The following is a 14,906-nucleotide window of genomic DNA, read 5'->3' as shown; positions in this document are numbered from 1 at the left end:
GAATCCATTATTTTTCAGCGTTTGAAATACGTTGTTCCAGGATCTTCTTGCTTTCAACATCTGTGATGAAAAATCAGCCATTAACCTAATTGGTTTACCCCTGAATGTAATCTGCCTTCTTTCTCTCGTAGCTTTTAATATTCTCTCCTTGTTCTGTATGTTGGATATCTTCATAATTATGTGTCTTGGAGTTGGTCTATTATGGTTTTGTATGTTTGGGGTCCTGTAGGCTTCCAGGATTTGGCAATCCATTCCATCTTTCATATCTGGGAAGTTTTCTAGGATTATTTCATTCAATAGATTGTTCATTCCTTTGGTTTGAACCTCTATACCTTCTTCTATCCCGATGACTCTCAAGTTTGGTTTTTTTATGACATCTCATATCTCTTGGATAGATTGCTGGTGATTTCTTAGCATCCTTTCTGTGTTGACTATATTCTTTTCAAGTTGATACACTTTGTCTTCATTATCTGATGTTCTGACTTCTATTTGATCTAGTCTATTTGTAATATTCTCGTTTGAGTTTTTAATTTGGTTTATGGTTTCCTGCATTTCTAGGATTACTGTTTGATTTTTTTTAAAATCTCTATCTCCTGGTAGAGCTCGTTCTTTGCCATTTGAATTCACCTATTTAATTCGTTTTCAAAGTATACTTTCATTGTTTGGACATGCTGTCTAATGTCTTCTCTAAGATTCCGTTCCATCTGAGTTAGGTATGCCTTGAGTTCTTTCTCTGTCCATTTTTCTGATGCCTCTAGGTTCTCCTGTGAATTTAAGTTGTCCTGCATTGTTTGTAATCCTTTTTTCCCTTGTTTTTTCATGGTGCTCACGTTACTTTCCAACTCTGTTTAACTGCTGTGTTTCTGTTTTCTTCTTTAAATTTGTTTTGGTTTTTATAATTCCAATATCTCTCCTTTGTGTTGGGAGACAATGTTTAGAGATGTTGGATTTAATTGTGATTTAAGGTAAATTCATTAGTTTCATTAAAGGCCTACAGAATTTGATGGCATGTATAGAATTGAGGTTTGAACTTAGGATTTTATGTTGAGGTCGGGCGCTTGGATGGCATGGAGGTTAGTATATGTTATCTTCTTTGGGAGGTTGCTCAAATGCAGGCGGATATTAACAAGAGAATAGACAGGAGTACTTGGGTGTAGTTAAGGACTTAGGCGGACTATGGACCGATTCATAGTATTCATCTATTTGCATTTAGTAAGTTGTACATAATCTGGGTGGTCATGCTTAAGAGGAAAGATGGGGAAAAGGTAAGGAAGCAAACCAAGAAAGAGAGAGGGAGAGAGGAAAGAAAGAGAAAAGAATAGAAAAGAAAAGGAAATGATAATAAAAAAATAATAATAAAATGCAGTAAAATAAAAATTACATTTAAAAAATAATAGTATAATTATAGAAAAGAAAAAAAATTAAAATTTAAAAATTAAAAAAAAATTAAAAGAAAAAAGGGACACTGTTAGGCTTCTATTTTCTTTGCTTCCAGTAGGTGGTGCTGTGCCTTCTGGGCCAAGATTTTGCCCTCCAGCTGTAGGAAACAATCCCTGTGAGGCTGCTCCCTCCTCCCCCTCCTGGTGTCTCTCAAAACCTGTTAGATTAGGTTTATTCCTGGTTTCTAGTCCCCTGGCTTCTCCTGTCAGACAGGCCTTTCCCAGTGTGATACCTCTCAGCAGTTCAAGCTACACTCTGGACCTGCAATTTCCTGGACGTGGAGAGCGGCTTTTGGGAACTGGCACCTTATTGTTTTGATTCCCTCCGCTAGCCCCTCCTCTGAGAGCTGGCGAGATAGGTTTCGTTTTGGCCGCTGATGGGAGGGGGGAGTTGGAGGTCAGGTGCCTTTACCTTTCCCCCACGCCTCTATTCATGCTCACTCTGTTAATCATGCCCCCGGAAAGCCGGGGAGAGATTTCATGTGATTTCCCCGCTGTTTGGGAGATGGTATAAATGTCACAGACCTGTTCTATTGCTGAATGAGCTGCGATCTGTCGAAAACTGGCGATGGTGATGTCAGCTCTCCAAGATGGTGGCCGCTGGCTTCCTCGGTGGGCTGACCGGTGTGGAAGACAGAACTGGACCGCTTCCTTCCCCCGTCTCAAACCCAGAACTCAGCCCGGAGCACAGTGAGGGCACAGCCGGCAGGAGCCTACAGAATCTGCAGCGCCGTTTCTCTGCGTTGCTAGCTTGCCATTTCTAGGGACACCATTTCCCGGCGCGCCGCAGTCTCTAGCAGTGGAGCGGGCCGCTGAATAAACAGCTTGTATCTCCGGGTGGACAGATCTCTCACAGTTGAGCCCCAGTAACCGATCCTCGGGCGATGGAAATCCTTCCTCTAGGTTTCGGTGCACCCCAATTTTGCTGGAAGTTCCTAACAAGATAGCTTTTGGCCGTTCTAACTCGTCATTCACCCGCGCAGTGAGGCGGTACACGGGGGTGATGCACTCCATTCGCTGCCATCTTTCCTCCATCATGCCATTCACTTTTTATTGCATGTAATGATAGCATCAAGATTTGGCGTCCTTATAAAGAAGAGATGTCCATATGCCAACGTAACAAACCTGGGATTGTGGTAAATTGTTAGTGAGATTTCTTGATCCTCTGTTCTCTCTTTGAAACTAGAACTTATCTCTTCAGAAGACAGCAGCCAAGAAGAAATGTTAGAAACCCATAAATCCTTCTGGTTTACACAAATGCCTCTTAATTTTTTTTTTTTTTGGGGGGGGGCCTCAGATAAAGTAATCCTTGCCCAACTATGAAATGCACATAGTTGTATTTGTTAGATTTTGCTACTAATTGGAAAGAAAAGAAGTCTATTTTCCCCCAGAATCCCCATGTTTTGATATACATTTTAGTGACCTTTTCATGAGTTATTCTTATAGAAATAAATTTTCATTCTGATGATAGGAACGACTCTATATCACATCAACTTCCAATATAAAACTGAAAAAATGAAGCACTAGGTGCGACATTTCCAAAGTTAGTTGACACTCAATATAAAGAAGGCTTTTTGGTTGAGGGTATGGAGTGTTTTCCTTCAATGTTTTTTGTTTGTTAATAATGAAAACATACAACCTTCATGTGAAATTCAAACAGAGTATAGCAATAGGAAATGTTAGAATCACTCAAAATGTGATAATTATTTTGTCCATAATTTTCCAGAATCTTTCACTCTGAGTATGTGGGACTTATATTCATGTAATTTCACATAACCAACATAATATTATATAAATTGTTTTCAGCATGCTTTTTTCACTCAGCAAACAATGAATCATGGGACTCCTTTCGTATCAATGAATGTGTGTGACAGGGTGCAGGTACATGTGTACATATGGACATGTGTATTTATGACTAAGTAGAATTGCCTTTTGTCAATTTATCACATTTTACCTGATCAGTTCTCCATTATTACACATTTAGGTCATTAACACTTTTAGATCACCTATTGTTTTACAGAGCTATGGTAACCAAATACTACTTCAGAAATTTATAGTAGTTTTTTCCTTGTAATTTAAATAAAGAAACAAATGGTAAAACCCTGCTTAATGGGATGGGGATAGAGCTCACTTGGTAGAGTGCTTGTCTTTCATACACAAGGCCCTGGGTTCAATCCCCAGCACCACAAGGAAAAAAAAAAAAAAACCTGCTTACTTGTATCAGACTTTTGAAACATTTTTATCCCTACATGTGTCTAGTATATGCAAGAGAAAAAAATGAATAGAGTTAAAATACCTGTCTCATAAAATTGAAAATCAGCACTAAATGATAAAATGAGTGAGTGAAAGTTTGTGTAAAATATAACCTGTTATGGAAGAAAACAACAGTTTAAAGATTGGGACACAATCTAAAGACTATTTTCATAGAAGTCCATTTCAAGTGTGGAGAATCAGACAAGGACTGAATTACCTTTTAAATGTTTTTAATAGTGCATTATAGTTATACATAATAGTGGTGTTAATTTTGACATAACCATTCAAGCTTGGAATATAATTTGCTCCATTTCAGTCTCTAGTACTTCCCCTTTCCTTCCCTCTTTCTTCCCCTGTCCCCCTTCCTTTATTCTACTGGTCTTCCATTTAATGTATGAGTCTACATTTTTCCCCACACCCTCACCAGCATTTATTATTGTTTGTGTTCTTGATAATTGCCATTCTGACTGGAGTGAAATGGAATCTCAGTTCTGATTTACATTTACCTGATTTCCATGGTGTTGAACAGTTTTCATAAATTTGTTGCAATTATATTTATTCTTTGAGAAGTGTCTGTTTAATTATTTTGCTCATTTGTTAATTAAGTTATGTTTTTGGTATCATCATTGTTGTTTTGTTTTGGTGGTTTTGAGGGGTTCTTTATATAGTCTGAATATTACCCCAGTTGGAAGAGCAGCTGTCAAAGATTTTCTTCCAATCTGTAGGCCTACTCTTCATGCTCTTAATCATTCCCTTTGTTGTGCAGAAACTTTTTTTTTTTTTTTATGGTGCTGGGTATTGAACCTAGGGCCTTGTGCACGCAAGGTAAGCACTCTACCAACTGAGTTATATCCCCAGCTGCTCAGAAACTTTTTTAAATTTGATTCCTTTCCCCCACCCTTGTGCTTTAGGAGTCATGTTAAAAAAAAAAAAAAAAAGTTAATGCCTTTGGAGTGTTGGTCCTGTTTTCTTCTATACTTGCAAATTTTCTGGTGAAATTCCCACGTCTTTGATCTACTTTGAATTGACTTTTGTGAATTGTGAAAAATAAGGGTCAGGTTTCATTTTACACATGTATATCCAGTTTTCCCAGCTCCATTTTTTTAAAAAAAGTCTATCTTTTCTTCCACATATATTTTTAGCATGTTTGTTGAACATCAGATGACTGAATATATGTGGATTGGTCTCAGTGTCTTTTATTCTATTCCACTGGTCTTCATGTCTATTTTGATGCCAATACCATGCTAATAATTTTACTGTAACTGTGTAGTGTAATTTGAGATCTGACTGTGATCCGGCATCACTCTTTTTGTTCAGGATTGCTTTGGCTATTCTGGGTCTCTTATTCTTCTAGATGAATTACTCTGTTTTTCTTTTAAATTGACAGTCAAAATAGTATAGATTCGTCACATGTGGTATGATAGAAGTACACATTGCAGTGGTTAATCGATGGAAAATTTGATTTCCATGAAGTTTACTCATACACAGTCAACCTGTCTTTAGGATTTGTTCCAAGAATACACAATGGAGAAGTGATAGTGAGCCAGATCCCATCAACAAATGGTGTTGGGAATCCTAGCTATCCACATGTAAAATAATGAAATTGAACCCTTCTACCATAGCAACAATCAAATGAAAATGGGTTTAAGACCTAAACATAAGATCAGAGCCTGTAAAATTCCTAGAATAAAATGTAGGGGAAATGCTTCATGACACATGTGTGAGCGATGTTTTCATAGACATGACACCAGATGCTAGGCAATATGTTCAGAAATAAACAAGTGAGTCTATATCAAATTAAGGAGCTTCTATGATAAAAGGAAACACAATGACAGCAAAACCTGTGGAATGGGAGAATATTTGCAAACCTTTTATCTCATAAGAGTTTAGTATCCAAACTGTATTATAAACTCCTTTACTCAATCCTGCATAGAAAAATAAAGACATCAGCAACCTTATTAAAAATGGGTTAAGGATTTGAATAAAAAGTTCTCCAAAGAAGATATGCAAATGGCCAACACATATATGAAAAAAATGCCTAATGTCACCAGTTGTCAGGAAAGTGACAATCTAAACCATAGTGAGGTATAAACTCACACTTCTCAAGATGGATTATATATATATAAATAGATACACACATACACATATAAAACATGCATGGGTAAGAACATAAAGAATATGGAACCCTTTCATACTGTTGTTAGGATTGCAAGATGATGCAGTAAATGTGAAAAATACAATGAAGTTTCCTCAAAAAGTTAAAAATTGCACTACTATATGTCAACATTCCTACTTCTGGATATTTACCCAAAATAGCTGAATCAGGATCTTGCAGAAATGTTACCACTTCTATGTTCATTGAAACATAATCCATAATGATAAGATGTGCAAACAATCAAAATGTCCATAGATAGATATATGGATTATAATTAGCTGTATATACATGTAATAGAATATTTTTAAGCCTTGAAAAATAAGGGCAATCTACGATATCTAACAATATGGACGAAACATAGGTACATTTTTTCCCAGTGAAATAAGACAGTGACAGAAAGATAAGCAGTGCATGATTCCATTCTTATGAAATATTTATAATAATCAAATTGATAGAATCAGAGTATATAGTGGTGGTTGATAGGGACTGAGAGACTGGGAATTTGAGTGTTAGTAATCAGTAACAAATGGGCATAATGTTTCAGTTAAGAAAGATAAATAAGCTCTAGAGATGTATACAACATTGAACCTATGGTTCACAATAATGAATTGTACTCTTGAAATTAGTTAAGATGGTAGATATGATATTAAGCATTCTTGAAACAATAAAATATATTTTGTAATCAGCAAAAGAGCATAATAAGCAAATGTACATATGAGCAAATGAACAAACAAAAAACTGGCATTCAGGCGATAGGTATATTTGCATTGAAAAGGACATATGTTGGAGGCAGAGAGACCAGTTAAATGAGAATTGTAATACTTTGAAAAGATATAATTAGGGCTTTAAAAATGTTCATACATAATCCACAGTTATTATTTAAAAGGTAGAGATTGAGTAAGAAGAAACTTTAAAAGTTAAATATTTCATAAATGATAAAATAACAAGCTGATTCTGTTGCAGTATTCTATTCCCAGATATATATCCCATAAAAGGTACATATATGCCCACCAAAAGGTATATCTTAGAATGTTCAAAGAAGAAACATTTTCAATAGTGAACAACTATAAATAGCTCAAATGTTCATCATGCCAAGAATAAATAAATACATTTGTGGTTTAATTTAAAAGATGACATACTCAACAAAAAATTTTTTGTTGTATGACACCAGTTTTTAAAAGTTCAAAGACAGTGAAACTATCCTGTGATTTAGAAGCTAAGGTACTAGTTACTTCTGTTTCAGAAGATTCAGAATGAGAGTTTCTGGGGTATTGCTCATTTTCTATTTTTTAAAATATATTTGTGCTGATAAATGAGTGTGAGTGTTTTGTGAAAATTCTTCTAATTGCATAATTAATTGTTTATGTACTTTTCCATAAATGTGTTATCATTCCATTGAAATTTGAAGTTACACATATACTGTAGTATGTGCAATCGTGTGTGTGCACGCGCACGAGGTGGGGGGGGGGCGAGAAAGATTGAACTACACTGGGAAATAGTTCTTATGTTTTCCTTAAATATTCTTCTTAGGTAACATTTCCCTAAACTTGAGAAAATGTATGTTAACTTGAATGATTTCAGTAAAACACATTCAAAGAAATCTTAGTGTTCATTAAAATGTTTAGTTCAAATATTACATAAAATTATATGAAGAAACAGCATAATATGCTTGAATAAAATTTCTTGTTGAACTACTAATAAATTAGCTTGAATTTTTGTATATGAGTTATTTGAATGTTATTATTTAGTATTTTGTCAACATTAATCATTGGTAATTTCATAATCTAACAATGACAGAATATAGCCACCTGAAAAATATGAACCACCTTACAGCCAAAATAATGAAGAAGTGGGAGAAAATTATTTTCTTATTAATTTTGTTTCTTCTTTTATTATGGGTTTTAAAAAATATATTTCTTTACCTATAGTCACACTGTTTTTGGAGTTTTGGAAACAGCGACAGGCCAGATTGGAATATGAGTGGGATTTAGTGGACTTTGAAGAGGAACAGCAGCAGCTTCAACTGAGACCTGAATTTGAAGCTATGTGTAAACACAGGAAAATGAACCCAGTGACAAAGGTACATTAGGAGACTGTGAAACGGACAGCTCACCTCAATGAACACTCTGCTTTAGGTTGCTTCTCAAATAATAATGTATGTTTTAATTTCCTTTTAATATATTCCCTAAAATATGAATCATGTAAACTTCTCTATTTGTAATATGTACATATGTATTCATATATCCATATATATATATATATGAAAATCTTCAGAAACATACAAAAATAGAAGGAAAACTATACTGACCCAATGGGTGGAACTATTACCCATTTTCAAACATTTTTCTAATTTTTATTAGTACTTCATTGATTTTTTATCACAATCCTAAATTTATTAGCTTTTCTGAATTTTAAAATTTTACTTATGCTTTACAATAAAACATGATTTTTTTTACATTTGTATAGCACTTCATTGTTATACATAGTAGTTGGGTTCATCCTGACAAACTAATACATTCTTGAAGTTCAATTTCAGTTCCTGATCCCCTTTTTATTCCTTTCCCTCTTCATTCCTGTCCTTCTGTGTTCCTTCCTCTATTCTATTAGAATTCCTTTCATTCATCTATTTATTTATATTTGATTGTATAAAGATGAAGCTCCCTGTGATATATTTATATATGCATATAACATGAGTTTTTAAAAGTCATTCTGCTTTGCCTCCCCTTACCCATCCCTTTACTCTTTCAATCTCCTTCTACATTACTAATCTTCCCTTTATCTTTATGTTATCTTATCCTTCCCAAGCCCCTTTCCTTTATTTTACTCTAATTCTGCATTTGACAGAACACATTTGACCTTTGAATTTCTGAATTTGGCTTATTTCACTTATAAGATTCTCCATATCCATCCACTTACTGGCAAATGCCATATTTTTTTCCCTTTTCTTTATGGCTGAGTAGAACTGCATAATTTCTTAATCCATTTATCTATTGACAGGCACCCAGGTTGATTTTATAATTTAACTATTATAAATTGTGCTTTAATAAACATTGAGGTGGCTATATTACTGTAGTATTATGATTTTAGATCTTTTGGGAAGATTCCAAGGAGTGGAATAGCTGGGTCATATGGTGGGTCTATCCCTAGTTTTTTGAGAATTCTTCATACTGCTTTCCAGGGGAATTGTAATAGTCTGCAGTCCCACCAACAATGTACTAATGTACCTTTTTACTCCCAATCTTGCCAACATTTATTATTTTCTGTTATTCTGATTGGAATAAGATGAAATTTTAGTGTGGTTTTGATTTGCATTTCCCTACAGCTTCAATCATTTTTAATTAACGCAATGCTTTTCATTACACCTTTATGCCACTAGGTTGTTTTAAAGCAAGCCCAAACCATTGTAACATTGTACATAGTTTTAATACTTGGTGAGTAAAAGGAAAATGAAAAACAATGTGTATACTTTGGGCTTTGTCTATAAATACAGAAATAGAAATGACACCAAGTTAATATGCAAAAATTAGAATAATGTTTGTATTAAGATAGTAGGCTTATGAGTGAATGGTTCTTTAGACTGAATTTTCTTCACATAGTCCCTTTCAATTGATTATAGTAAAATCATTGCATTAATGTGTGCAGGAGCATGGCCAGTAAGGGAATTTATATTGTAGAATCATTAACTGGCAAACAGGCTGTATTTTTTTTTCAGCAGGAGGGTGCTCTACCATTGAGCTACATCCCTACTCCTTTTATATTTTTATTTTGAGATAGGGTCTAAGTTGCTCAGGGACTATGTTAAGGGACCAAGTTCCTCAGGCTGGCATTGAACGTTTTTTCTTCCTGCCTAAAACTCCTGGTTCTGGGATTCTAGGTATGTGCCACTGTGCCTGACAGGCTGTATATACTTGACTGAGTCATTCAACTCTTAGTCACTAACATTTTTTCATGGGAAAGTGGAAGATGATTTGCATTCACAGACCAGAATTTTGGTCATATATTTGTCCATAATCTGCTGTTTGAAAGAGAATATTGAATATGTCTCAAACACAACCTATTCCATACAATTCTCTCACGTTTTCAGGATGCTATTCTTTCAGTATAACACTGAAAATTCTTTTCACTATACAAGTATTCACCAAACATAATATTTCATTGAAAAGTCACAAAAGTTTAGTAAATGAATAAAGGATAAAATGCATCTCAGAAAATGCATGAACAAGTTGGGTAGTAGTTTGAAATTAAGATACAGATATAATGTTTATTCATTCCTATTTCATATTATTTTTTTTAAAAGTCAACCCTTTTAGTTTTCCCACAATTAATACCATCACCAACAAAACATGAAATGAATGTTTACTGTTGGAACTGGTTGAAAAGCAATATGTGTTGATTCACAGTGAATCATTCACTTGGTTTTGAAATCAAGAGGCAGATTTTTTTTTTTCTCTTACTTGTGGAACATTTTTTGGTGTTTACACACAAACAAAATTCTCACATTTAATTCTGCATTGACAACAACACAATTGCATGGGCACACACAGGTGCACTTACAAATATGCACACATTAGAGTGCACACACTGGATGTACACACATTAACACAAAAAAATCACACATGCACACAGGGACACACATTCTAAACTTCTGTAGTGTCCTTGGATGGTCTGCACAGGCCATTGAGAATTGTTTGCCTTCATTCCATCTTGAAAATCCATAAAATGTGAAATCTTCTATTTTTCTTGACAACTATTTTTATTCATTTATTTATTTTTGTATGGTGCTGGGGATCGAACCCAGTGTCTCACCCATATGAGGCAAGCACTTTACACTGAGCCACAATCCCAGCCCCTGACAACTATTTTTTACTACATGGCAGATGTATTTAGTAAAGTATACCTACCTTTTAATATAGCAAAAATGTTAGCCTATGTAATTAATCTTTATCCGTGACTTTAAAACTTCTAGGTAGAAAATCTGATCTGCTAAACTATGTGGAAGAACACAGTTACACTATGATTAACACACCAAATTTAATATCATCTAGAGCAATTATAGAGCAATGCCATTCATTTCAATTCAATGGGAATAAAAGTATAAATTTATTAAATCTTGTCTACTTAAGAGCACCCTTGAGGTTTTGACTTGTTTCCTGTCTATCAGGCCCTGAATAGGACTCTCACTCAGCTAATATGTGTCCATTTTGTCCCTTACTGTGGGCCCTTTTGTGGGGTTCTACTTTAATCATGCTCTGTGATTTTCAATGCTGCTTGAAGTACCAACTTCAAGGGCAGATTTTGAAATTTTCAGTGTATTTTTTTCAACATTGCAGGAATTGGAACCTTACATGCCTCTGTGGAATCGTATTCCATGGTACTTTTTATCAGGAGCCACAGTGACATTCTGGGTAAGCATTTCCTTAACAACCATTATCCTCTCTTTAACAGGTATCCTCAGGATTATCCCAACATTTTCATCTGAGGTGGCTCTGGAGTCCCTCATGCTCTTCCTGTTCCTGGTCTTTTTATCTTGTTTATATCTCTTATGTAAAATAAATTGTAATTGACATAAATTTTTCAAAATTGGACTTTGTGGAAAGATCTAAGAGAATAAAGAGATATTTTATCTTACAGTTTGACCTTCTCTATCTCATAATTCAATAATTAAGTGATAACTTGAAATCACACCAGAATAACAAAAGATATTTTGATTATAGACTCTGGTTAGTTTTAGAAAAATCATTAATGTATCTTTATCTACATTTAAAATATCTACATAAAATGAATAAGGAACTCATATATTTCTCTTGCTGAAAAAAAATAAGTATTTTTATACTCAAAGAATATAAGTAGTATATCCCATTGTATGGAAGTCAATTGTTCCCCATATTTTTTAGCTGACAGATTTCTCCATCACCATAATCTATTTCCTTACCTCACCTTTCCACATTTGTGCCTTCTTAACAGTTGGCCTTTTTAATTTGGGAAAAGAGGTGACGTTACCTTCTGAGGGGTTATTATATTGAAGTATAAGTAAATTAACAGTTGTTGACTGTAGTCAACAATGCATATATACTGTATTTTATAACTTTAACAGTTCTTTTTTAAGTTCTAATTTTGTTTATCTTAAAAGAGTTAGCAGAAATGTTTTTTTCTTAGACTTCCAACAACCATGGTAGAAATGTGGTAAATGAAGAGGAGGCAATTCAGGACACTCTTTGAGAAACATTTTGGAATATGGTCCCAGAAAGATTATTCTATCCTGCTTACTAGTTCTCATTCAATTTGAGTTTCTTCTTCAGTGCTTAGAATAAAAGTTCTCTACCCATTGAAATTAAGACTATCTTTTTTACAATATAGGACGTGTACAAAATTTATGAGGAATCTGTGTAACTACAACTTAGAACATGAATCAGCAAATTTTTTTCTCTAAAGGAGATACACATACTTTTAGGCTTTATGGCCACATATAATCTCGGGCACAAATTTGTCTTCATTTTTTCTTATAACGTTTACATTTGTTGGAGGGTGGGGAATATTAACTGAAGGGCCATAAAAAAACAGATTTGGTCTTCTGGTTGTTGTTTCCTAAATGCTGTCAGGAGAAAAAGCCTGACAGTGAATACATTTTTTTTTTCCTATTTTGTCCTTAACCAGCTGCTATTCAGTGATTTTCCTTTAACTCTACCTTGCAACTGTGTGTGTCCTGCTATCCATAAGAGAGACTGGTTTGGTTTGGTTTTCATATGACAATTGCTAAACTGAATATAATGCCATAAGAGATAATGTATGTATTGCAGATAGAGACCTGCATGACTAATTCTTTGCTTTGCTTCCCTTCCCCAGATGGCTCTTGTTGTCAGCAGCATGGTAGCGGTGATTGTGTACCGCCTGTCCGTCTTCGCTACATTTGCTAGCTTCATGGAAAGTGAGGCAACCTTACAGCATGTTAAAGTTTACTTTACTCCTCAGTTAGCCACATCACTCTCAGGATCATGCTTGAACTTTATTGTCATCTTGATCTTGAATTTCTTTTATGAAAAGATATCTGCCTGGATTACAAAAATGGGTAAGCTAGCCAGATCATCACTGTGATTGAAAATATGTCCCTACCAATGCTACACATCCATTTTGGATCATCTCTGAGGGAGTTCATTTCCTCAAGTACCATTCTAAGGCAGTTCTGATCTCTAAGTAGATCCACTCCTGGTAGTTCAGAATCTGCTAATAGCTACATTCAGGCCTATCTTAATGGAAGCAGGATGAACAGAAGACGAAGAAGAAAATTAAGACTCTAGATAATTTTTAGTATTCTTGTTTTAATCCTCCCTTGATGGATCTAATTGAATCCTGACTAAAATCCTCAATGCACTCAATATAAGAAAATTTGACTTCATGCGTATGGTTGTTTGAAAATATTCGGTTTGGGAAAATATCATGAGATAAAGAATATTATTTCCTCCAAAATAAATCTCAAATTTAGCACTTTTCTCTTCAGTTGCCATCTCTTAGAATCTGAATTGTTTTCTTGCTTGTGTTTTAAATTTCTAAACCATGAGAGAAGGTGAAGTGGGTCACGGGTAAAGCAAAGGATTCAATCAAGGATGGTAGTACAGAGTGCAGTTGTCATAACAAGTTAGAGATAGATCTGAGACACAGCCCAAGGTGTATCTTCTCTGGTTAGTCCTCACCTCAGGATCTCATCATGCTCCCCTTACCCTGTCTATGCACTGGCACCATGTCCCATGCAGACAAGAAGACCACAAAATCTTCACCCAGCACTGATATGAGCAATGCAATGTTAGAGTCTGTAAAGAAGTCAGGATGGCGCCTGGCATTTTGCCAGAGAAATGTTAGTGTTTGTAAACAAGTCTGGATGGCGCCTGGTAAAATGCCAGAGGGAGTGGTTTGTGAAGTAACGCCAGCGAGCCATTAAGTGTGGAGTTTCCTTATTGGTTGACTGATGTATCTAGTTTATGCTAATTAAGATAAGCTATGTGGAATGTATATATACCACTCCTGCCCTACAATAAACGGCTCCTACTCCTGCTGTATCAATCTACACAAGTTGCTCGTCACTCCCCGGTTATTTTGCTGCAGCCGGACTGCGGCACAATGCCAGGTAGCTTTACTTACACAAATCTTCAGATTTGGAATTCTCTTTCAATTTTACTTCTTTTCTCTGCTAGCAACACCAAGAAAACCATAGCAGATAAACTGCTTTTAAAAGCACCTATCAAGTCACGGCTTTTTTACATTGAGAAAAATCAATGAATTCATATTAGAGATTTTTTGGAAGTCAACCAAATTTTGCTAACATGGAGGAGTTATCAGTGTCATTAGAATAACTTGTTACTATTGTAGTATTCCTAAAAGTGTCATGGATTTGGCTGGGTCAGCTGTGCTATTGGGAGATTATTAGCTCAAAATCACATGCTTCCTGGTACTCCAGGTAGTATGAAGAGAATTTAATATCTTCTTACTTTGGAATATGTTGAATGTCAAACCATGATCATACATTTTAAGTAAAGGAGAGGAAAAATGTGTACCATTTATGTTATTAATTGCCATCACATTGTTTTCAAAATTGATACATCATTTTAATTCTTGAGAAGAAACATAGGTCAGTTGAAATCTCTGCCCTTGATGTAGAATCACTTTGTTTAAACTTTTCTAATTGAAAATAGAAAAGGGAGAGAATTCTGGCAGGTTTATAGGAATACAGGTCTGGTAATGACCCCATGGTTCTTCAATCTTAAAGGGATTTGAATTCCATATTCTGACTATGTGACCCCCCCCCCAACAAGTATTCACCCTTGAAATGTGAAAAATGGAGCTTTCTGGGTTTTCACAGTGATTATATTAACAGAAAGGGTTCAACAGAAAGCCTAGACAAATCATATTTACTAATATCGTTCTGCCATGATCAGAGTGGGGAGCATTTTATTTGGCTCTCAAAATAATATGACTAGGCATTCACTTATTCCAGTGAGTATATATTTTAAGGACAATTAGGAAATTGTATTAAATCTTGACTTTTCTTTATTTCTTTTTCTTTACTT

General features: G+C 34.9%; 1 protein-coding gene across 1 annotated transcript in view; it reads left to right on the top strand.

Annotated features, from left to right (window-relative positions):
- Positions 1 to 14,906, top strand: part of Ano5 (anoctamin 5) — a 112,731-nt gene that overhangs the window by 73,440 nt on the left and 24,385 nt on the right. Inside the window, exons 12-14 of the mRNA XM_071616333.1 lie at positions 7,776 to 7,927; positions 11,178 to 11,252; positions 12,691 to 12,913. Of these exons, the coding sequence (XP_071472434.1) occupies positions 7,776 to 7,927; positions 11,178 to 11,252; positions 12,691 to 12,913 (450 nt within the window). The remainder of the gene's footprint in view (positions 1 to 7,775; positions 7,928 to 11,177; positions 11,253 to 12,690; positions 12,914 to 14,906) is intronic.

Source organism: Marmota flaviventris, chromosome 9, assembly GCF_047511675.1.
Source record: "Marmota flaviventris isolate mMarFla1 chromosome 9, mMarFla1.hap1, whole genome shotgun sequence".
NCBI classification, from domain to species: Eukaryota; Metazoa; Chordata; class Mammalia; order Rodentia; family Sciuridae; genus Marmota; species Marmota flaviventris.
Note: the sequence above shows the minus strand (reverse complement) of the source record. Positions and strands in the feature narration are given on the sequence as shown.